Raw genomic sequence first — 25,297 nt, 5'->3', positions numbered from 1 at the left:
ATACTCATTATAAGGAATTAAAGCAATATAAAAAAGTACAAAGAATAAAGTGAAAAAGTCAAATGATCAAGGTCAACATCACCAGTGAGAGGTCATGTAGAGATCACGTGCCCTTTCATGTAATGAATGGGATGACAAGACATCACTTCTGTGATTTTTCTTCCCCAAAGCCTAAAACCTCAGTCAAATCATGAGAAAACACCAGACAAGCCAAAATTGAGAAACATTCTGAAAGTATATGACCACCACTTTTCAAAAGTGTCAAGGCTATGAAAGGAAAGGAAAAACCAAGCAACTGTCATAGGCCAGAGGAGACGAAGGAGATGTGATATCTAAACACAATGTGGTATTCTGGTTTGGAAAGTGGAACATAAAAAGGACATCAGTGGAAAAATTAGAAAATCTGAATGAAGTATGTACTCTGGTTAACAGCAGCTTATTATAATAATTACCAAGTTAACGTCTTACTTTTTATACAGGTAGCATGATTGCATAAGATGTTGACATTAGAGGAAGTTGAGTGAGGAGGAAATCAGAACTTTCTGTCCCATCTTTACAACTTTTCTGTAAATCTACAATCATTTCAAAATTAAAAGTTTAAAAACAAAAATAAAAAGCCGGAAATGAGCATAATTCAAATGAGGTGAACATCACTCCAAACATCTTTCAATGCATCTATACAGATAGGTAATCAGAAATAATTTCTAAAAATTATTTCATATTATAATACTCTTCTTAAGTTTTGAAGGGTATTTCACTTATTTTACTTGAATTTATTGGAATTTTAGAAACAAATGTAAAGAAAGAATTTATGAACTTTAGATAACAATTTCTCCACCAAAAGAAATATATGAGCCCCTTAAAGATCCCTCCTGAAAACATTAAGAGGTTGCAGACATTGTTGTTTTTAGCCTTATATATCAATTTTAGATGGTGACTACATGCAATAAAACACTGGCACTGTTATACTCTTTCCATCTTTTCTCCCCAAACTTCCCGTTTTATGTTGTTATTTTTACTGTGTTGTTATTTTTACTTTAATTGAGTGAATCAGTTAAAGACTGCCGGGCATGGTGGCTCACGCCTGTAATCCCAGCACTTTGGGAGGCCGAGGTGAGCAGATCACCTGAGGTCAGGAGTTTGAGACCAGCCTGGCTAACATGGTGAAAGCCCATTTCTACTAAAAATACAAAAAATTAGTGCGTACCTGTAATCCCCGCTACTCAGGAGGCTGAGGCAGGAGAATTGCTTGAATCCGGGAGGCATAGGTTGCAGTGAGCTGAGATTGCACCATTGCACTCCAGCTTGGGCAACAACAGCGAAACTCCATCTAAAAAAAAAAAAAAAAAAAAAGATTGCTTTTAGCCACGAATTACAGAAAGCCTGAGTAGCCAGTGTCTTAAATAAACAAGTAGTGAAGAGTTAGGCAGTTGCCGTCACCATTTCACTGCTTCAAGGATGTCAGGGTTGAAGGGTCTGTGTAATTCTCTTGGGATTTTCCTTTTGATTGCAAAACAGCTGCTAAAGCTCCAGCCATCATGTTCTTATTCCACCCAGGAAAAAGGAGAGAATGACTAAATCAGAAAAGGAAAGTTTTCTGCGAATTCCTAGTCTGCATTTCATTGACCGTAACTGTGTTATATGCCACCCCTAGCTGCAACAGAAGCTAGGAAATGAGGAATTTTTTTTTTTAACTAGGCACATTTGATGGCCTCAATCAAATTAGTATTTCTTAGTAAGGAAGATGGAAATAACTGATAATTCTCAGTTATTTTTCTTCATTTTATATTTAAGCCTGTTTAGTATTTACCAGCAATTTTATATACCAAAGATTTTTAAAATATAATTTTTTTAGATCCACTAAAAACATTTAGTGAAATTTTTTATATCCACTGGATTTTAATTTTTTAGCTCCATCTTTATTTTGATCCATGTCTTGGTTAGCAAGATTTTATTGTCAGGAGTAAGCTGAAGCTGGGATCTTGAGAAACACCCACAGTAACCCACCTTGCTCTTCTCTAATATCTCCACTGCCCTGGAAATTAGACTTGAAATGGAAAGAAAGAATCAAGGTGGCCCAAACCTAGCTCCCTTGCCCAGGCAGAAGCTGCCCCTTTAAAAGAGAGAGGAGGCAGAGATGGCTCACTGCTGCCAGAAAAAGGCTTCTGATTGACAGCCAGTGTGCTCCCTGGAGACCTGATGTCATCACCAGTGAGCAACAAGGCATCCAACCGGCAGCTGAACAATGAATTGTTGCTGTGACCAGGATGGCTCCGTGGCCAGGATGGCTACATGCAGCCTTTGCCCAGCTGAATTTTAAAGTCGGAGGAACTTATCTTAAGGGTGTTGCTTCTAGTTCATCTAAGGCTACTCAGGGATTCTCACTCGCATATCCTCCAAACAGGCTGGCCACTGGACTTCACCATTCTCAGTATCCTTGGAACCACTGTGTTGTACCTGCAAGACTAGACTCAGGTTGGTGCCCAGCACTGGAGTCCTTGAAAAGCTCTGCCACCTCCAGGGTTCTAGGTCTGGACTACAGCCTGGCCGTCATGTGCATGTTCTCCCCCAGCCCCCAAGAATAAGATAATACAGGCTCATTGGAAGGGTGGGAAATGCAGGGGAAGGAAAGCACAGAAGGCTGGGCATGGTGGTACATGCCTGTAATCCTAGCTACTCAGGAGGCTGAGGCGGGAGGATTGCTTGAGCCCAGGAGTTCGAGTCCAGCCTAGGCAACATAGCAAGGCCCCATCTCTAAAGAAAACCCCCAAAACAAAAAAATGGAAAATAAAAAAAGCCCACACATACACAGAATAGTATAAAGAATAAAATGAAAATTATGCTTAGCAACAATCACTGCTAACATTGTTGTTTTTTTGTTTTTGTTTTTGTTTTTCTGGCCAGGGCTTTTTCTATGCATTTATGTATTTTTAAAGTGAGATATAACTTACATAAACTTGTATAAAGCACACAAATGTTAACTGCACTACTGGCTTAATTTTTATGTATGTAAACATCCATGCAACCCAGCAGGCTTCCCAGTCGACAACCCCTTTCCCCTCCAACCTTGATCATTACACCCTGGTCTTTCCTATTTTTAAACTTCATAAAAATGGTACATATGCATTTTTAAAATTAAAATGGGACATAACTTATACATTATTTTACCCATTTGATATATCATGAACATTTCCTGGTGTCGTTGTTTTAGAACTTATTTTTAATGACTATGTATTTTATCATATGATCCTACATGATTTATTTAATGTTCCCTAATTCTTGCACATTTAGCTTATTTCAGAATTTTTGCCATTTTAAACAGTACTATGTAGAGCATCTTTTTTACACTTAGTGTTCCAGAGGATAGGATAACAAGGTGGTTCAGAGAATGGGTTTTGGAGTTAAAGAGATCAGGATTTGAGCATCCTGTCACTTACTAGCTACTTGAACTTAATCAACTTACACCACCTCCTTGGGACTCAGTTTCCCCACCTAAAAATGGACTTGACAATACTCCTCACATTGCATGTTGCTATAAGGGCTAAATGAGTTAAGTGTAAGTGCTTAGCATACTGTCTGCACAGAGTGAACACACTGTAAATGTTAAGCTGCTATTATTCATCTTTGTATTCACTTCTAATTATTTCCTTAGGAGAAATCCCTAGAAGTAGAATTGCTGGATCAAAAAGAGTGCTTGTCTTTAGAATTTTTAAATACAGTCTGCCAAATTGCCCTCCAGAAAAGCCGTGCCAGCTCACACAACTACCAGCTGTGCTTGAGAATACCCTTTCACCACTCCCTCAACAATGAGTATCGGAAGGAAGGAGGGAAGGAGGGAAGGAGGGAAGGAGGGAAGGAGGGAAGGAAGCAAGGAAGGAAGGAAGGAAGGAAGGAGGGAGGGAAGGAAATGAGGGAGGGAAGAAGGGAGGGAGGAAGGGAGGGAGGAAAGGAAGGAAGGAAAAGAAAAAAGAAACTTTGCCAATCAGACAAGGAAAAAAATATCCTTTGTTGTTTTATTTTCTAATGAGGCTGAACACTTCTTTTTTTCATATGGGCTATTTGTTTTTCTTCATTTGGAAATTTGCCTAGACAGATCTTTTACTGTTTTTTCTGTTGGGATGTGGGCTGGTGTTTCAATAACTGGACCACTACCCAATTCAAGAAGTCTGTTCCACAGTTCCTGTGACAGGGCTCTGACCTTGGTCCCTGCCCCAAGTTGTCACCTTGGTGTCTACCTGATTTTATGGCTCATCTAGGTTTGGGCTTCTGCCAAGACCCCTTGCCAACCTGAGATATGCAGATGCCCAGAGCAACTAAGAAATCAGTGTCACTTTTTCCTTTAAATAAACATTTGCTCAACATTTGTTCAGAAGAGAAGCTGGATCATGCATGAAGGAACAACTGGGAAGGAAGATCTCTTGTGACAATACTTTGCATCATCTATTACAAGCAATTCAGCTCTGGCCCCAAACTTGCATTACTGGCTTAAAGAAACTACAGTCCTGTAGTAAAGCATAGCTGTCTTCCTAGAAGGCAGTTTAATATCATCTTCCCTTCTCCAACACTCCAAGTATTTATTTTAAAAGTATACTTAACCCCTGAACAACACAGGTTTGAACTGTGTAGGTCTATTTATGTGCAGATTTTTTTCAATAAATATATTGAAATGTTTTTGAAGATTTGTGACAATTTGAAAAAACCTGCAGATGAAACATACCCTAGAAATATCAAAAAAAGAAAAAGGAAATATGTCATCAACGTATGAAAATATGCAAATACTTACCTATTGTTATCATTTACCACCATAAAATATACACACATCTATTATAAAAAGTTAAAATTCATCAAAACTTACACAAACAGATGGTGCATTGGTGCCATTCACAGTTAAGAGAAATGTGAACAAATGTGAAGATGCAGTATTAACTCATAATTGCATAAAATTAACTATAGTTAAAAAAAATAGCCAAGTGTAGTGACATATGACTATCATCCTAGCTACTCAGGAGGCAGAGATGGGAGGATCACTAGAGCCCAGGAATTCAAGGCTGCAGTGAACTATGACCACACCACTGCACTCCAGCCTGTGCAACAGAGCAAGACCCTGTCTTGAAAAAAGCACAAACAAACAAACAAAAAACCATAGCACATACGGTACTACTGTAATAATTTCATAGCCACCTCCTGTTGCTATTGCTGTGAGCGCAAGGGTTGCAAGTTTCCACTTAAGATGCTGTGTGCTGCTAATCATCTCTTCATGAGCAGTTCATCTCTCCAGTAAATTGCCTGTGGCAGTAAAAAGTGATCTCACAAAGTTCTTAGGTATTTTTCGCTGTGTTTAGTGCAATGCCATAAACCTTGAATGACATCATGGGACCCATAACAAGTGCTACCAGTAATGCAGGAAGTACTCCCAAGAAGTGGAGAAAAATTGTGATATTATAAGAAAGAGTGGAATTGCTTGATATGTATCATAGGTTGAGGTCTGCAGCTGAGGTTGCTTGCCTTTTCAGGCAGACAATTCTTCTTGTAAATCAATAACATAAACTTATGGTTTCAATAAGTACAGTATGGTAAATATATTTTGTCTCTCTTATGGTTTTCTTTTCTCTCTTTTTTTTTTTTTGAGTCAGGGTTTCACTCTGTTGTCTAGACAGGAGTGCAGTGGTGTGATCTCTGCTCACTGCATCCTTGACCTCCCTGGGTTCAAGCAATCCTCCCACCTCAGCCTCCTATGTAGCTGGGACTACAGGCACCCACCATCATGCTCAGCCAAGTTTTTGTATTTTTTTTTTATACAGACAGGGTTTTGTCATGTTGCCCAGGCTGGTTTCAAGCTCCTGGACTCAAGGGATCGGTCTGCCTCAGCCTCCCAAAGTGCTGGGATTGCAGGCATGAGCCTTGGCGCCCAGCTCATTTTCTTCTCTCTAGCTTACTGTAAGAATACAGTATGTGATACATATAACATATGAAATATGTGTTAATTGACTGTTTATGTTCTCAGTAAGGCTTGTGGTCAGCAGTAGGCTATTGGTAGTTAAGTTTAGGGGGAGTTAAGTTATCCTCGGGTTTTTGACTGCACAGGGGTTGGTGCCCCTAACCCTGACAAAGTACAAGAGTCAACTATATCACCTTCAAATACATATAGTCATAGCCTTGAGAATAAGTCAGGTTAATATAATTTTCTCCATGTCATTTTATTTCTAAAATTCTTTTGGAGTCCCCAACATGCTTTAACAACTTCTATAGGTGCCCATCTGACTAGTGCCTTACTGGTTCTGTTTGGTTTGTGTAGGGTCTGGATTTCTGGGTTCATCTCTTACTAAAGAGGTGATCCAGGAGGCAGTGTCATGAAGGGAATGGTATTGAAAACTTGGCTGAGAGCCAGGCACTGTGGCTCACGTGTGTAATTCCAGCACTTTGGAAGGCTTAGGCAGGAGGATCACTTCAGCCCAGGAGTTCGAGACCAGCTACAGTAACATAATGAGACCCTCTCTCTAAAAAAAAAAAAAAAAAAATGTAAGTCAATTATCTAGGAGTGATGGCTCATGCCTATAGTCCCAGCTACTCGGGAGGCTGAGGTGGGAGAATCCTTTGAGTCATCCAGGAATTAAAGGCTGCAGTGAGCTGTGATCACACGACTGCACTCCAGCTTGGGCAACAGAGCAAGATCCTGAGTTCTAAAAAAAAAATAATAATTTGCTTGGCATGGTGGTTCACGCCCCAGCACTTTGGGAGGCTGAGGCAGGCGGATCACTTGAGGTCAGGAGTTCAAGACCAGCCTGGTCAACACAGTGAAACCCCCATCTCTACTAAAAAAATAAACAAACCAAAAAAAACAGACAAACAAACAAAAAAATAATAAAACTTGGCGGTTTGGGAAGAAGATACTATTCCCTCCTATGAAATTGGAGACTATCTTTTTAAAGGAGAAAAAAAGAAGATTAAGAAAATGAATGATCTAGAATTAACCAAACATGTTAGAGAAAACCTATCAAAGGAGATAAAAGAAGACCTGGGTAAATGAAGAAATGTACTGTTTGTAGACGGTAAGAAATAGCTGTGTAATGGTGTCAATTCATGTAATTACTACCAAATATTTGGGGGAGAGGAATTAGAGAAGCAAATTATCAAGTTTGCATGGAAGAATAAAGTTCCATGAATAGCTAAAAGAACTATTTTCAAAATTAAGAGCAGAGATGGGGATCACCCTACCAGATATGGACTAGTGGGACAAAAGAGAAGAATCCAGAAACAGAACTGTGTATGTGGATGTTTGGTATGTGATAGAATTGACAACAGAAATCAGTAAGGAAAAGATGGATTACTTTAATGGTGTTGGGGAAAATATCTGGTTGTATGGAAAAAATAAAAATAGATCCTATCTCACAGCATGTAAAACAAACTTCAGCTAGTTTAAGAAGCTAAAACGTTTATAGGCAAATCTTTATGACACTGGGTTAGGGAAACATTTCTTAAGTAAGAAACAAAAAGTCCAAACCATAAAGTAATTGGTGGTTTTCTGCTCTATAAATGACAACACAGACAAAGCTAACAAATGATCAACAGACTGGGAAAGGTATTTACAGTATATTTTCAATAACAATAAAAGGATTTAAAATCTAAATTATATAAGAAACTCAGCGGTAAATCAGCAAGAAGAAACCTGGCAACCCAATACAAAAAATAGGCAAACTCACTCTCTGAGAAACTCAATTAGTGAATAAACATATAAAGAGAAGCTCAACTTATTAGCATCAAAGAAAGAAAAATTAAAATAAAAATGACATGCTGCTTTATACACATCAGACTGGCAAAAAGAAAAAAATATAAAATCAGGTGTTGGTTAGGGTGTAGGGCAATGATAACCTGTCTTGTAAATTAGTGTATCTACCCTAAAGAGTAATTTTAAAGCATTTAGTGAAACCAAATATATTTTAATCCATCGTTTTTCAAATTGTGGGCCATGACCCATTACTATGTTGTAAAATCAATTTGTGAGTTGTAATTGACATTTTAAAAAGGAAGTTGAATGAAATAGAATAAAACACATCAGAATACATTTCTAGTAATAAAGATAAGGTCTATTTCATGAAACTTTTGTTTTAACTTGTGTATGTGGAGATTGTGATGTAAAATGTGCTTATTATCATAGGTCACAATAAAAAAAGTTTGAAAAATAATGTTAACCTGCCAACCAGCAAACCACTTCTGCATAGAAACCCTAGTAAAGATATAGGGATGAAGATGTTCATTAACTCATTGTTTATAATAGCACAAGGATAGCAACAAGTTACATTAGTCTGAAAACAAATTTTAAAAATGAATATAAAATTTAACAGTAGTTAAAATGAATAGAGTTATATAATTTAATGCAAATCTCCAAAACAGTCTTGATCGAAGTAGAAGAATCACTTGAACCCAGGAGGTGGAGTTTGCGATGAGATCACGCCATTGCACTCCAGCCTGGGCAACAAGAGCAAAACTCCATTTCCAAAAAAAAAAAAAAAGAAAGAAAGAAATTATGGTATTGCTGATGGCAGACCATGAAAAACAGAATCACAGAGAAAATTGCTAGTTTTAGAGAATGAGGATGGGAAATAATGTCATATGCTCCTGGAGAGTGAATGTCATATGCTCCTGGAGAGTGAAGATTGGTACAATGTCATTAGAGGAAATTTGCCAAAACTTATTAAAAGCCTTCAAACCATGCAACATTTTGACCCAGCAGTTGTCCTGCTAGTGAAGTCATGGATGTGTTCAGCAATCTAATTGCAAAAGTATTTCTTTAAACTTTAACATGACAGCAAAAACTGGTAACAATTTAAATGTCCAACATTAGAAATTAGTTAAATTATGTCAGCTGTTGTTCAGAAACATAAAACGATGAGATGGAGGTATTTTTATTGCTGTGAGAAGATGTTTATGATAGAAAGCTAAGTGGAAAAATAAACAAAACACAGGCCATAAAAGCACTTATAGTATAATACCATTAGAAATATTCGTATATCATATATGGTCAAAAAAACACATCAGGTTTAAAAGTGGTTATTTCTGGGTGGTATGATTATGTGATTTTCAATTTTTTTCTTTGTGATTATTTTAATTTTTTCCCTAACTTTCCTAAAATGTGCAAAAATTATTTTTGTAATAAAATTAGTTTATTTTGATTTGCAAATTGGGCATCTGGGCAGCTGTCCAGATGATTTTTCAAATGGATGGAACTAGGCTAAGAAAAGAGAACCAGGCACAAAACCAACAGGGTGGGCAAGAAGGTTGGAAACAGGGAGAGTGAGAAGCAAGGCCTAGAGAACAGATGGCCTGTAATGGTGACTTATACGGGCTCTGCAGTTTGGGGCATGGCCAGGAGGGAGCAGTTAAAATTGGAGAGTCCTGTCCCTGTCCCCAGACCAGAGGCTAGAGCCCTACTTCCTTTAGGCAGCTTGCCCAGTGGCCTGGACTCCAACATCTCCAGGCCTTAATTTCCCATCATTCTCCTGTTTGTTGGGCTTGGAGTGAAGATCCCCTCACGTAGGGATACTGAGCTCTGTCTACCAAGGAAACCTGAGCTACTGTCCACCTCAGCTGGGGGCAGCCAGAATGAAATAGGGGAGGGTTCCTTGAGGGTCAGGTGTAGGAAGCTGAGCAATAGCCTCAAGACATCAGGGTCCATAAATGAGCCGTGCAAATAATCAGGACTCAGTGATATAGTTTGGCTGTGTCCCCACCCAAATCTCATCTTGAATTGTAGCTCCCATAATTCCCATATGTTGTGGGAGGGACCCAGTGAGAGATAATTGAATCATGGGGGCAGTTTCCCCCATGCTGTTCTCATGGTAGTGAATAAGTCTCACAAGATCTGATGGTTTAATAAGAGATTCCCTTTTTTGCTTGGCTCTCATATTCTCTCTTGCCTGCCACCATGTAAGACATGCCTTTCACCTTACGCCACAATTATGAGGCCTCCCCAACCACGTGGAACTGTGAGTCTATTAAACCTCCTTTTCTTCATAAATTACCCAGTCCAGGCTGGGTGCAGTGGCTCATGCCTGTAATGCCAGTACTTTGGGAGGCTGAGGCAGGCAGATTACTTGAGGCCAGGAGTTCGAGTCCAGCCTGGCCAGTATGACGAAACCCTGTCTCTACTAAAAATGCAAAAATTAGCTGGGTGTAGTGGTGCGAACCTGTAATCCCAGCTACTCAGGAGACTGAGGCAGGAGAATAGCTTGAATCCGGGAGGTGGAGGTTGCAGTGAGCCAATATTGTGCCACCACTGCACTCCAGCCTGCGACACAGTGAGGCTCCATCTCAAAATATATATATATTAATAATAAATAAATTACCCAGTCTCTGGTATGTCGTTATCAGTAGCATGAAAACGGACTAATATACCCAGAGAAGCAATAGTTTGGAAAGGGTGTTTTAGTATTAGTAATCCTGAGTATCAAATGGCCATAGACTTAAATGGCTTAAAACACACACACACGTTGATTATCTCACAGTTTCTGTGGATCAGAACTATGGGCAGACTTAGCTGGGCACTCTACTTTCGGATCTCTCACGAGGCTGCAATCAATGCATCAGTCAGGGCTTGGGTCTCAATCTGAAGGCTCGATGAGGGAAGCATCTGCTTCCAAGCTCACACAGTTGTTGACAACAGTTGGTTCCTTAGAGGCCTTTGAACTAAGGGTCTTACTTCCTAGCTGGCTGCTCACCAGAGATTGCCATTGGTCCTCCGCAGAACAGCTACTTGCTTCATCAAATCATGCAAGCTAGGAAGGCAATAGAGAGTTGCCAAGGTGAGAAGGCAATAAAGAGAGGAGTTAGCAATGTGGAAGTCACCATCTTATGTAGAGTCTAATCATGGAAGTGACATCCCATCACTTTTGCCATATTTTATGGGTAAGAAGCAAGTTTCAGGTCCTACCTACATTCAAGGGGAGGGAATGACCCAGGTACACCAACTCCAGGAGGTAAGGATCACCTTAGAGTCAGCCACCACAAAGGGCAACGTAGAGAAGGGCAAGCTGAAGGCAGATGGTCTTAGACTACAGGGTGGGAGAGGGACTGCTGGTGATAGGAGGGACAGCCATCCTGGTTTTTCCAGGACTGACCCAGTTACAGCAGTAAAAGTACATCCCAGGAAACCCCTCAGTCCTGGGGAAACCACAACAATTTGGTCATCCTGCCTAGTGGGACGTGAGATGATTTTCTATAGTGTAACACTAAATACCATACCAGAGAAACTCTCAATTTGGTGCTAGTATGTTTTTTGCCCCCTTGGCACATGAAGTAGGAGCCGGGTGCTAGTATGCCTTGTCACTTCTCTAAGACTGTCAATCAGACTTAAGCCTCCTACGGGCCACCGCATCTTTCTATAATTTAATAATTGTTTCAGTGTTGTATTTATTTATTTGGTTACATTCTATTTGTTGCAAGTGATACTTGTCCTTCATTTATAGTAGTGATATAAAATTTTCATTTCAAATGTATCTGAACAAAAAGCAAACCAATTTAAGGAACAGTAACAAAATAATAATATTTATGGCATATGAATATTGCACAAATTGATGGCCAGGCATGGTGGCTTAAGCCTATAATCCCAGCACTTTACGAGGCTGAGGCAGGCAGGTTGCTTGTGCCCAGGAGTTGGAGACTAGCCTGGGCAACATGGCGAAACCCCATCTCTACAAAAAATTAAAAAATTAGCTGGGCATGGCGGTATGTGCCTGTAGTCCCAGCTACTCACAAGGAGGAGGAAGATAACTTGGGCCCAGGATGTCAAGGCTGCAGTGAGCCAAGATCACGCCACTGCACTCTAGCCTGGGTGACAGAGTGAGACCCTGTCTCCAAAAAAGAAAAAAAAAAAAAGAATATTGCACAAATCAAGAAGGACTATATCATTTTTCCACTCCTTTCCATCATTACTCTCTAACTTCTTGTATTCCCACCTGCCCTTCAGTCATCTACACTCACTGCCCTGGCCTGCTTTCCAATTCTCTGACATATGAGGGGCACTCCCACACCTCAGGGCCTTTGAACGTGTTGTTCCCTTTGCCTGTAATACTCTTTCTCCAGACATCTGCAGGAATCCTCCCCCATTGAGGTCTTTACTTGAATGTCACCATCTCATGACGCCTTTCTTGGCCATCCTGCACAGCATTATAGACACCTCCCAATTTTCCTCTACTTTATATACTTTTCCCAACAGCGCTTACATCTAAAACACTGTAATTTCTACTTGTTTCTCTTCTTAACCCATTTATGCCGGAGGTTGCAATTTTTTGTGTGTGTGAAAAATCAGATCTTGGTGATGACCTTGAGCAGTAGGATATAAATAACTCCCACAAGCTTAGCGTTCCAATAATGGAACACTAGGCATAAATGGATTGTCTGTTTATCCTTACTAGGTAAGGATGCTTCATGAGGGCAGACATTTCTGTCTGTTTGGGTATTTTCTGAGTTCCTGGGCCTAGAACCATGCCTGGCTCAGAGATGCTCACTAACTATTACTATTGGCCAGGCGCAGTGACTCACACCTGTAATCCCAGCACTGTGGGAGCTCGAGGTGGGTGGATCACATGAGGCCTGGAGTTCAAGACCAGCCTGGCCAACATAGTGAAACCCCACCTCTATTAAAAATACAAAAATTAGCTGGGTGTGATGGCAGGTGCCTGTAATCCCAGCTACTTGTGAGGCTGAGGCAGGACAATCACTTGAACCTGGGAGGTGGAGGCTGCAGTGAGCCAAGATTGTGCCACTGCACTGCAGCCTGGGTGACAGAATGAGACTCTGTCTCAAAAAAAAAAAAAAAAATACTATCCATGGGCTCCATGGTGTGTGTCAGCCTGATTTAGAGGCACAAGGCTGGAGAGATGCCACCACTACCTCACCTTTCTGCCCTATGTGTTTCGTCCACGATCCACAGCCTGCCCTACATTTCTTCCTAATGCCTGCTACTTTCTTCTCCAAATCAGAATCAAAGATGCCTGCCATGAAAATCTATACGCAGGGGTTGCTTGGAAAAGCTCTGGCTGGGTGTGGGGTTATTTGGTTTCAAGAAACAAAACGAGGAGGGGGTTTTATTGAAGGAATGCAGGAGAATGTCAAAGAGGTCATGGGCCAGAAGATAGTCAGGTGAGCAGGTGGGTCTAGTCATTAGGAGGCTTTTGGTGACAAAAAGCATTTAACAGATGTGTGCCTCTATGCCTGGCTAATTAAAAAAAGAAATTTGTAGCCCAGGAGTGGTGGCTTATGCCTGTAATCCTAGCACTTTGGGAGGCTGAGGCAGGTGGATAATTCAAGGTCAGGGGTTCAAGACCAGCCTGGCCAACTTGGCGAAACCCCATCCTGTCTCTACTAAAAATACAAAAATCAGCTGGGTGTGGTGACTCACACCTGTAGTCCCAGCTACTTGGGTGGCTGAAGCAGGAGGATCGCTTGAGCCCAGGAGGCAGATGTTGCAGTGAGCCGAGAGCAAGACTGTCAAAAACAACAACAACAACAAAAAACAAAACGAAAAAACCTGCCTCTTTTGTAAAGCTGGGGAATCTGAGGCCTAAGTTGACACTAAAGCCAGCATTAAAGATAGGTACCTGGCACAGCAAGGAGATTGAGCCCACTCGCTTGGTATTAAGTTCGGATGGGTCTGTGGGAGTGGAGACAGAGAAACGTGGAGGAATATCCAGCTTTTTCTACTGGGGACAATTCCATGTGGAGGTGATCGCAGTAACATAATTTATGCAGCATCAAAAGCTCTCTTTATGCACACCTTCCCTGAATCTTAAAGGCTTGTCACAGTACCTGGAGGGAATGTACCCCTCCTGGAAAAGATATTGCAAATGAAGCCCAGTTGAATTCCAAGAGGCCCCTGTCCCAAAATCCTTCCCACCCATTAGCCTTTCCTGACCATCCCAGAGGTTTAGTCTTTATTAATCAATTATAATATTCATGGGTGATTTGGATGGGGCCACACATTAACCTATGATTCCATATGAATTCATTTAATTAATTAATTTATTTACTTAGAGACAGTCTTGCTCTGTCACCCAGGCTGGAGTGCAGTGCCACGATCTCGGCTCACTGCAACCTCCGCCTCCCAGGTTCAAGTGATTCTTGTGTCTCAGCCGCTCACATGGCTGGAATTACAGGCATGTGACACCACGCCCAGCTAATTTTTGTATTTTTAGTAGAGACAGGGTTTCACCATGTTGGCCAGGCTGCTCCTGAACTCCTGGCCTCATGTGATCCACCTGCCTTGGCCTCTCAAAGTGCTGGGATTATAGGCATGAGCCACTGCACCCGCGTGATTCCATATGAATTCAGTAGCAAGGATAAGGTTTTATGCTTATCGATTCCTAGGTCAGAGCACGTGGCCCTCCCAGGGCAGAAGAGCTGTTGGGTACAGATTGGGAGATGAGTGGGAAAGGTCCTTAAACTAGGGCTACTTCTGAGGGGCCAGGTCCAAGTAAGACTCTGGATGATGATGATGGCTGCCATTTGTTGAGATGTTACTATGTGCTATGTACAATTTTAATGCTTTATATACTTTATCTCCCAATTACTCTATGAAGTATATTATTTTCTCTGTTTTATAGATGACCAAATTAAAGCTCAGAGAGGTGAAGTGGTTTGCCCAATGGTACACAGCTAGTGACTTTCAGAGGTCAGATTTGAACTCATGACTATCTAACTTAAGTTAAATGGGTCAGAGTTGGGAGGGCTTTCAGCAATCATCCTATCCCATCCCCCTTCTGACATGTGGGGAAGCTGAGGCCCAGAGGGAGAGAGTGGCTTCCCCAAGATCACAGTATAAACCTGTGGCAGAGCAGATTTTAATCTTGCACTAGGTTTCTAGACTCCAGCCATCTCCTTCCGGGCTGGTTGGCATCAAAGGACAGGTTTAGATGTCAGGGTTGCTTGGTCGGGGGGAGGAGGAGTGCAATAGAAAAAGGTTGTGGTTCCTGGAAAGACGAATCCACCTTTTCCACCCAACCGGAGCCTCCCTTGGCTCAGGAGAGAAAGTGACCAGCTTGGGAAATGGCAGGTGGTTATTTTGGGCAGCCTAGCCTACTTTCTCATTCCCAGGAGACTGGTGGCAAAGCGTGCTCCCACCCTGAGGGTGGTCCCAAGGGGGATTCTGGACCTAATCCATGTTACTGAAGTCATAGATAACAGGAAGCTTGTAGGTAACCCTGGCCCAAGTAACACATTTACACTGTAATTATTTACTAACTATGGATACTAACTCCTTTTTTAGGTGAAAAAATGTACTTAAAATTATCTTATTCCAAACAATACATGCTCATGGTAAAAAAAAAAAAATTCATATGCTAGAGAAGGGCATAAAGCAAAAGACACTGACTACTACCTGGAAGTTATCAGTCTTATGTACCTAAGGAAATCACCATTAATAGCTTCCTGTGTATGGCTCCTGAAATCTGTGTGCCCATTCAAAGATTTATATTTAAATACCTACATACATATGTATTTTGGACACAGATGGGAGTGCACTATACATACTGTTCAGACATCGCTTTCTTATTTCATTATATATCTAGGCTATCTGTCCCAAACCCATCTACCTCATTCATTTTAATGACTACAGAATTTCCCTATATGGATGTATCATAGTTTATTTGATGAGTACCTGGCTTATTTTCAATCCCTTGCTATTATAAACAATGCTACAAAACATTCTTTATACATTATCTTCCTGCATATGTGCAAGTATATATGTAAAATGTAGAATAAATTCCTAGAAGTGGAATTGCTCTGTTCAAATGGTGAATTGCTAAGTTATGGTTTGTGAATTTAAATATTTTGATAGATACTAACAAATTAATCTCCAAAATTTTCATCAGTTAATATATACTCCCACTAACAATGTGTGACTGTGTCTATTTCTCCACTCCCTTCCCCATACAGTTTATTTTCAAGCAATTTCTTTGTGAGACTGATGGGTAAATAATTTGTTTTAATTGACATTCTGTTAATAGTGAGAAATACTGAATAACTTTTTGCTTTTAGATGTCATTTGTATTTTTTTTTTTCCTGTGAATTGCCTGTTAAGAGCCTTTCTCCATTTCCTACAGGAGTGATGGCCTTTTTTGTACTGTTTGTAAGTGCTCTTTATATATGAAGGGAATCCAACTTTTTTTGGCCTTTAAAAGAACTTACTGGGCCAGGCATGGTGGCTCATGCCTGTAATCCCAGCACCTTGGGAGGCCAAGGCTGGCGGATCATGAGGTCAAGAGATCGAGACCATCCTGGCCAACATGGTGAAAACCCATCTCTACTAAAAATACAAAAATTTGCTGGGTGTGGTGGCACGCACCTGTAGTCCCAGCTACTCAGGAGGCTGAGGCAGCAGAACCGCTTGAACCAGGGAGGCAGCGGTTGCAGTGAGCCAAGATCACGTCACTGCACTCCAGGCTGGCATTAGAGCAAGACACCGTCTAAAAAAAAAAAAAAAAAAAAAAAAAAAACAACAAAAAAAACCAACCAAACAAAAAAACTTACTGTAGTTTTAGAATGTTTTGGGATTTGATAGGGCTCCTGATCACTCATTATCCTTCCCCGCTTTCCTCAACTGCACATTTTCCCAGCAATTTTCCATGTGAGCTATATAATTAGCTTGCCTAGTTCCAAAGGTCCTTTTCCAGACTTTTCCATTATTTCTAAAACTTTTTTACATCCATTATCCCCTTTAGCTTTGAAACCACTGAGTGAGGTCTGCGGGCTTATTTTCCAAATGAGGAAACTGAGACTCAAATGGGATGTGGCTTGGCATTGCATAAGTTCACACAGGGGGTTCCTGATGACCAGAATCCACCCCCTACTTTGAGGCCCCTGCCTCTTCCTCCATTTTGTGAGCATGCATATATGAGCATTGGAGGATGAGTGTGTTTAGGAGTGTGTGAATGTGTGTATGAGTGTGTATGAGTACATGTGTGTGTTGGATGAAGGTGGCCTGAGGAGAGTGGCAGTCCTTGCTACAGGGCTCTTACAGCTTTGTAAATTGGGGCAGCCCAAATCAGGTCTGCAAGAAAGCCCGACTTCATTCTGATCTCTTCCTGTCTCCAACCATCTCCCTCCCTCTCTCCTGTTTCTGCCTCTGACTCTTCCATTCCCTGTCTCTTTGTGTCTCTCTGTTAGTGTTCCATGTCTCTTTCTTAGTTTCTGTCTCTTTCTACCCTTTCTCTCCTTCTTTCTCTGTCTCTGTCTGTCTCTTGCCCACAGTAGTGGCTTATGGAGGTGGACATCACACCCCCTACCTAGTTCTCTTTTTTCTTTTTCTTTTAAAAATAAGGCCAGGCCCCTCACTAAATAGTAAGTGAGAGACAAATGGTGGAGAAGTGAAGAAGCTCTGCTCCATGGCTTCCCGATAGGTGCGTCCCCAGAGAGAGAACAAGGACTAGAAATGACAGGAAAGCCTGTCAGTGCCGGGGGTCTGGCTTTGGCCTGTCAGTGCCAGCGGGTCTGGCTTTGGCCTGAAGTGCCAGGGGGTCTGGCTTTGTCTCAGCTCTGCCTGACCCTCTTGATGACCCAGGACAGGCCTCTGCCATTTTAAGGCTTTGGAATGTCCCCTGACCTGCTACATAACTGCACAGCTCCTTGCAGGTTCAGAAGTGCAGATGCCCCCAGAATCTCTGTAAGAAGGTGGGGCAAGAGTGCTCTACCCACTCTATGGGTTCAGACAGGGCATAGGCTTTGTCCCAGGTCACACAAGAAGGTGAGGCAGAGGCACTTAATGGCCTCTGCTATGGATAGGGCCTCACCAGCTTCTAGCTCAGGAGTGGCCCTTAGTAAAGTGCTGATGAGAATTTGCTGAATCACAGTGACCACAATGATGTGACAATAATCGTTAATATAGTGAGCACCTACTATGTGTTAGGCAACACGTTAAGTATTTTATATGTGGTATCCCACTTCCATTTCTACCCCATATCCCCAGCCCTATCAGGTAGCTACATTATCATCTCCATTTTATAGATGAGAAAACTCACGCCTAAGAGAAATAACTACATAGTTACTAAATGCCAGTGAAATCAAGAGGGAGGGAGGGAGAAAGGGAGGGAGGGAGGGAGAGATGGATGGATGGATGGATGGATGGATGGATGGATGGATGGATGGATAGATGGATGGATGGGTAGATGAAAGAATAAATTAATGGTTAGGTAAGTAGTTAGGGGATTTGGAGTTTATAACAGATTTTAATATCTCTATCCCTATTAGCTCTAAGGCATGTGTTAGCCACTTAAAGACTGAGATTAATCCAAGAAAATATGAGTCCCCTCTCAAGCTACCAGTCAACATGGACAAGTTCACACAAAGCAACATTCACACACTGTCAGGGATGCATTCACACTGACCAGGATGCAAAGAGACACACACAAGCGTAGGCATTACAGAAACCTTACACCGACACTCGAATACGGCTAACTCAACTCAGTTACACATAGACACCAATACACTTAGAGATAAGGCAAACACACAGAAGGACACACCATCAACAGAAGACACAAACACATCACAGAACCACATGGAAACGGGAATACATAGATCATGTGCACACAGAGACAGGCACTGTCTTTCTCTGTCTTTGTGTGTGTCTGTTTGTGTCTTTCACCCACATACATACCCACATATCAGTACATGCAAAGACCAGGATACATATCACATTCGAAACTAGACTGGACACATTTAACATGAGGACATGCACCTTGAAAGGATGTATTCAGAAACAAGGTTATTGCCTCAAAGACAATGACACAGATATGCAGAAATGCTTATCTATCAGAGGCATGCACATTAGCAGGGGAGTTTTACACACACACATGCACACACACACATACATACATACACACACACAGAGCAGGCAGAACACAGACAAGATCGGTCTTTCTCTCTTGGACAAAACTGCAAATAGGACCCCCTAGAGGTTTAACTAACTACATTCCAGCCACTTGTCACTTCTCTAGCTGAAAGCCACTCAGCTGGGTCTTGCAAAATATGTAAAATTTAAGGGGCACTCCCCTGAAGGCTTCAGCTTAGGGAAAGGTGCCTGAAGAGGAGGGCTCCATCTGTATGTGCTGTTTCTCTTGATGCTCAGAGCTTGGCAGTGTCTTTGTTCCTCCTTTTCCTTCCCAACCCTCACCCCATCCAGTCTGTCACCAAGTCCTGCTCAAGCGATCTCTGGAACTTTCAGGCCCAGCCCTCTCCTTAGCCGAGGCCTTGTTACCTCCCATCCATGTCTCAGCCTCCCCCAGCCATGGCCTCCTATCTGGCCGTAGGACCCTTTGTCACTCAGACTCCTCCACTTCACCTTTCCACCAGGACATCCTTTCTCAGCCATCTTCCTTTGCTAGGAGGCAAAAAAAACAAGCAATGGATTTTTGGTTCAAATCAGGACTTACCTGAAGAGAAGGGGCAAGGCACTCTCTGAATTCACTCAAATCCATCCCTCTCAGAGCAGCCCCGGAGTTATTTTATTTTATTTTATTTTTTTGGAGATAGAGTCTTGCTCTATCCCTCAGGCTGGAGTGCAGTGGCGCAATCTCGGCTCACTGCAACTTCTGCCTCCCGGGTTCAAGTGCTTCTCCTGCCTCAGCTCCCCCGAGGAGCTGGGATTACAGGCACCTGCCACCATGCCCAGCTAATTTTTGTAATTTTCGTATAGACAGGGTTTCTCCATGTTGGCCAAGCTGGTCTCAAACTCCTGACCTCAGGTGACCCACCCGCCTTGGCTTCTCAAAGTGTTGGAATTACAGGCGTGAGCCACTGCGCCTGGCCCCAGAATTATTTTAAAATGCAAATCTGAGGGCAGCGATTTGGTTTAGTTACCGATATAAATAAGTAAAATGTGTTCTAAGAACAAGTTTGACCAAGAACAGGACCAAGAAGAGTCCAGGCACATAGGAAGTGCCATTTTGAAGCATCCTCAGGGAAGCTTTCTTCCATCTCCTCATGCTGGGTCAGATTCTCCACCCACTTGAAGCTGCACACACATGTACACAAATGCACTGCAACGTATATGCATGCTGGGCTGGGCACGGGGGCGCATGCCTGTAATCCTACCCACTTCGGGAGGTCAAGGCAGGAGGACTGCTTGAGGCTAGGAGTTTAAGACCAGCCTGGGCAACATAGCAAGACCCCATCTCACCCTATCTCACTCAAACACACACACACACACACACACACACACAGTATATAGATATATATCTTTTATGGCACTTATCACAATTTCAATTAAAATTATTATTATGCAACTATTAGATAAGGTAGTAATTAAATAATTTAAATAATTATTAGCATAATTATTTGTTTAATGTTACCAAACTATAAACTCCGTGAAGGCAGAGACCAGGTCTGTTTTATTCATCCCTGTATTTGTAGAGCTGGGTACAATAGTGAGCACTTGGAATTTACATTCAATAAATTTATCTATCAAGTACCTATTACATACGATGCACTCTGTATATGTCCAATCTCCAATCTTCATCACGATTGTGCAAAGAGGTGTTAATTATTCTCTCCCTTTTTTTTTTTTTTTTTTTTTTTTTTGGAGACAGAGTCTCGCTCTGTCACCCAGGCTAAAATGCAGTGGTGTGCTCTCTGCTCACTGCAACCTCTACCTCCCAGATTCAAGCAATTCTTGTGCCTCAGCTTTCCAGGTAGCTGGGGTTACAGGCGTGCGCCACCATGCCCGGGTAATTTTTTTAATTTTTAGTAGAGACAGGGTTTTGCCACGTTGGCCAGGCTGGTCTCGAATTCCTGACCTCAAGTAATCCTCCTGCCTCAGCCTCCCAAAGTATTGGAATTACAGGCGTGAGCCACCGCGCCCAGCCTATTACTCTCATTTTTTTATGAGAACCTTGAGGGAACATACCCAAGGTCACATAAATAAAATAAGGACAGGCGTTTAAACCCAAGTCAGGCAATGCTTCTTCCGCTCCACTCCACTGAGCTGCCTGGTTCTTGGCATCCTCCATCTCACTGGACTGTGAACTCCAACCTGGAAGTTCATCTCTGATTTCCCATCCCTTCCTTCTCTGGATCCACATCCACCACTTCCCTCATTCATTTTCTTAAGCATCCCTCTCCACCCCCCAAACTTGTTCTTAGAATGCATTATTCATACCCAGGTGTAAGTGGCTGACCACTTAAATTTCCCATGGGGAAACATTACATATTTACAAAGGGTAAATGATTTAAGTGTACAGGCCCAAACCCTATGGATGGAATTTTAGGCATGAGCTAACCAAGAAAGGAGAAATCACACCAAGAAGTCCAGGCACATAGGAGGTGCTATTTTCAGCTCCAACATCACATCCTCAGGGAAGCCTTCTTCGATCTCCTTATGTTGGGTTAGATTCCCCACCCACTTTTTTTTTTTTTTTTTTGAGATGGAGTTTTTGCTCTGTTGCCCAGGCTGGAGTGCAGTGGCGAGATCTCAGCTCACTGCAACCTCCACCTCCTGGGTTCAAGCAATTCTCCTGCCTCAGCCTCCCAAGTAGCTGGGATTACAGGTTCCTTCTACCACGCCTGGCTAATTTTTGTATTTTTAGTAGAGATGAGGTTTTGGCATGTTGGCCAGGTTGGTCTCGAACTCCTGACCTCAGGTGATCCACCCGCCTTGGCCTCCCAAAGTGCTAGGATTACTGGCATGAGCCACTGCACCTGGCCCCCACCCACCATTTTTGACAAGAGGCCTACTCACTGTGACCTTGAGTAAGTCCATTCCCCTTCGTAAGCCTCAGTTCTTTATCTGTAAGATGGGGAGAGGATGCAAAGGATACCTATCTCCTTCCTATGGCTGGTGTGAGAATTTATTCATTCAATCAACAACTATTTACAGAACACGAACTTTTTGCCAGGCATCTTTCTGGGCTCTGGGAAGGGGAAAAAGAGACAATAAACAAATAAACAAGAATAAAAATGTGTGTGTTGTGTATGTGTGTGTGTGTATATATATATGCAAATACATACACATATACATGCATATACACATGTATGTGTGTTTGCACATATATACACGCATATACACATGTACATAAATATGTGTGTGTCTGTATATATACATGTAACCCCCCACATATATATGAAACATGTCAGATGGTGATGAGGGCTACAGAGAAAAATAAAGCAGGGTAGAGAGGATCTGGCATTTCAGGGAGGAGTTTTTGCTACTTCATAAAGAGTGGTGAGGGAAGACTTCAGAGGGAAAGTGACATTTAAGCAGAGATCTGGGAGTGAGCTACACAGCCCTGTGCAAGGGAGAGGGCTTCAGGCAGAGGGAACAGCAGTACAGAGGTTCTGAAGCCGAGTGAGCCACCGGGGTGTCCTGGGTATGAGGACAGAGGGGTGGCAGAGCCAAAGAAATTAGGACCTTGTAGAACATGGGCTTTGACTGTGAGATGGGAGGGTTTGGGGCAGAGAAGTGGTCAGTTTCTGGTTACATTTTGTGTATAGAAATAACAGGAGTTGCTGATGGATTGAATGTGGTGTGTGTGAGACTGGAGTCAAGTATCCAACATTTCTGATCCAAACAAGTGGAAAAATGGAGCTGCCATTGACCAAGATGGGGATGATTATACCAGCACTCTTAACCATGACACCAGGCTGCCTCAAAGTCTAGATATGGTCCCTGGGAAGGGGCTAGGGCTCAGGAGCACCTGCCGAAGGCCAGCACTGTGCTAGGTGTTTTGCACACTGTGATGGGCAGATGTGTCAGAATAACTCCAGTGATCCTTGCCCTTATGTAATACCTTGTGTGATCCCGCCCTTGTGTGAGCATGGGTGGAAACTGCGACCCTGATCAGGAATCGCTACCGGGATTACATTACATTATATGTCAAAGGGACATCATGCGAGTGGACCTGATCTAATCACACGAGACCTTTAAAAGCAGAATCTCTCAGGCCAGTAAGCAGAAGCCAAGGTAGAAAGATTCTACTGAAGGATGAGAAGGGCTTGACATCCTGAAACTGGCCTTGAAGGTGGAAGGGGCCATGTGAAAGGACCAGAAAGCCACTTCTAGGAGCTGAGGTTGACTTCTGGCTGACAGCCAGCAAGGAAACAGGAACCTCAGTCCTGCAACCACAAGGAACTGAATCCTGCCAACAACCTGAATGATCTTGGAAGCGGATTCTTCTCCAGAGCCTGCAGAGAAGAGCCCAGTCTGGCCAATACTTTGTGAGGCCCTAAGCAGAGAACCCAGCTCAGGCTGCCCAGACTTCTGACCTACAGGATTGTAAATCACTAGATTGGTGTTTTTAAGCCACTTCATTTGTTATGCAGCAATAGAAAACAAACACCTGTGTTATCTTACAGGCAGTTCACAACCATCCAAAATGGAAGGCTCCTGTCCCCATTGTACAGATGAGGAACAGGACCCATGGGATAAAGAGTTTTGCCATAGGCCACCCAGAAAGACAGCACCACAGCTGAGATTCAAACTCTGGGCTGTCTCTTTCTGAGGCCTGAACTGTTTCCATGTCGCCAGATGGCTTCATAAAGAGGTGTGCGAGCAGCTGAGAAGGTTGTTTGACATCTGGGGCCTGATTAGGTGGGCAGGGACCCTCACGTCCCAGGTCACATGCAGGGAATGGAACACGGGTTTCCGATTCGCTCGTCTCTGTCCTGGGGCTGTGAGTGTCTGAGCCCGTGTGTGTCTGAGGACTGCGGGTCGCCGAAGGTGACAATGGGAGAGTCTGTGAGTGTGAGCCTGCCAAGTGTGTCTCAGTGTACCTGAGTCTGAGGGTGTCAGTCAATCCGTCGGGATGCACCCACACTGGGAGGGATGGAGTCTGTGTGGCTGTGTCTTGGCGTGTGTGTGCTACTCTAGTGTGTCTGAGGGTGAAGGTGTGTGCATCTGGCCGTGTCAGTCAGAGTGTTTGACAGTGCTGAGATGATCACAGGGGGAGGCGACACAGAGTGTGTGCTGGGTCTGGGCTTGTGTGTTCATCTGAGTGTATGAATGTGTGTATGAATTCTGGGGTGTCTTTGGTAAGTGTGAATGCATGAGACTGTGTATGCCTACCTGAACTTCGTGGGGTTTTGTGGCATCTGAGAGTCTCCCCGTGAGGGAGGCCGGGCACCAGGGATGTCCTGCCTACCTCCCTGAGTGTGTTTGCAGGTCTCTGCGTGAGTCTGCGTGTGTCCGTGGACGTGTCTGCCCCGCATCTGTGAGGGGGTGGGTCTGCGGGGCATGTTGCAGAGTGAATGTGTAGGTGTGGGTGCCTGTTTGAGCTTCTCTGTGGGTGCAGGTGTGAAGCCGAGGGTCTCTGTGTGGGAGGCCGAGTGCCGACCCGCCTGGGCGGGACCCTTTGAGCGCATCCCCTCCGAGCGCGCCAGTGTCTCTGGGAGAGGCCTGTCTGGGTGAGGGACTGGACGCCGGCCTCTCCGCAAGTCGGCCGGCTGAGGGTGGGGGCCGAGGCGGGGTCGGGAACAGCCCTCGGACCAGGGCCCAGACAACCTCGCCCGGCGCCTGCCTCCCCGCGCGCACCTGCCGGGCCCGGGGGCTGCTAGAAGAGGCCGCAGCCCGCGCCCTCCGGGCTCCCACGCCCCGCAGCGGCGCCCCCTCCCCCGGCGGCACGGATTGGCTGCGGCGCCGCTCCAAGCCCGCCTCGCGCGGCCGGCGGGGGGCGCCGCGGGCCAGAGCGCGCTGCGCCGCCACCGCCACCGCCGCCGCCGCCACCGCCGCCACAGCCGCCGCCGCCGGCAGCACAGCGCGCCTCGGGCTCCGCGCGCCGCCAGCTCCTGGCCCGCCCGCCGGCCCCGCCGCGCCCGCCAGCCCCGCAGCGGAGCCTCGGCCCGGCCGCGGGCCGCCGCCACCACGCCGCGCGCCGTACTCCGCGTCAAGAATGGGGCGGCCAAGCTGCCCAAGCCGCCCGCCGCCGCCGCCGCCGCCGCGGCCGAGGCGCCCGGCGCCGGCGCGGGCATGGAGCGCTCGCAGAGCCGCCTCAGTCTGTCCGCCTCCTTCGAGGCGCTCGCCATCTACTTCCCGTGCATGAACTCCTTCGACGACGAGGACGCAGGTAAGCGCGCGGCCCGCCCCCCAGACCCCCGGGGTGTCCCGGGATCCAGGTCCGGTAGCCCCCTCCCCGACCCGTGCGCCCTCCTCCCCACCCCCAATCCCCTGGGAAGGCGCCCCCAGGGTCTCCTTCCGCACCCACGGGACCCCAGGGTCTCCAGGATGCGCTACCTTCTGGCCTTCTCCCCCAGGGACCCCGAGATCGTCTGCATTCACCTTTCCCGCAGGTGGGCCCTTTGGGTCGCCAGGACCCATCTCCCT

General features: G+C 44.2%; 1 protein-coding gene and 1 long non-coding RNA gene across 4 annotated transcripts in view; one reads left to right on the top strand and one right to left on the bottom strand.

Moving 5' to 3' along the window:
- Positions 1 to 25,297, bottom strand: part of LOC117977224 (uncharacterized) — a 48,222-nt gene that overhangs the window by 22,127 nt on the left and 798 nt on the right. For both annotated transcript variants that reach the window (XR_008622346.1, XR_004668242.2), the window contains exon 2: positions 1,208 to 1,330. This is a non-coding gene — a long non-coding RNA (uncharacterized LOC117977224). The remainder of the gene's footprint in view (positions 1 to 1,207; positions 1,331 to 25,297) is intronic.
- Positions 24,660 to 25,297, top strand: part of RIMS4 (regulating synaptic membrane exocytosis 4) — a 58,875-nt gene continuing 58,237 nt past the window's right edge. For both annotated transcript variants that reach the window (XM_034947324.3, XM_034947323.3), the window contains exon 1: positions 24,660 to 25,040. In XM_034947324.3, the coding sequence (XP_034803215.1) occupies positions 24,944 to 25,040 (97 nt within the window). In that variant the 5' untranslated portion in view covers positions 24,660 to 24,943. The remainder of the gene's footprint in view (positions 25,041 to 25,297) is intronic.

The sequence above is a fragment of the Pan paniscus genome, chromosome 21 (genome assembly GCF_029289425.2).
Source record: "Pan paniscus chromosome 21, NHGRI_mPanPan1-v2.0_pri, whole genome shotgun sequence".
NCBI classification, from domain to species: domain Eukaryota; kingdom Metazoa; phylum Chordata; class Mammalia; order Primates; family Hominidae; genus Pan; species Pan paniscus.
The sequence above is the reverse complement of the archived record's forward strand: the minus strand, read 5'-3'. Positions and strand labels throughout refer to the sequence as shown.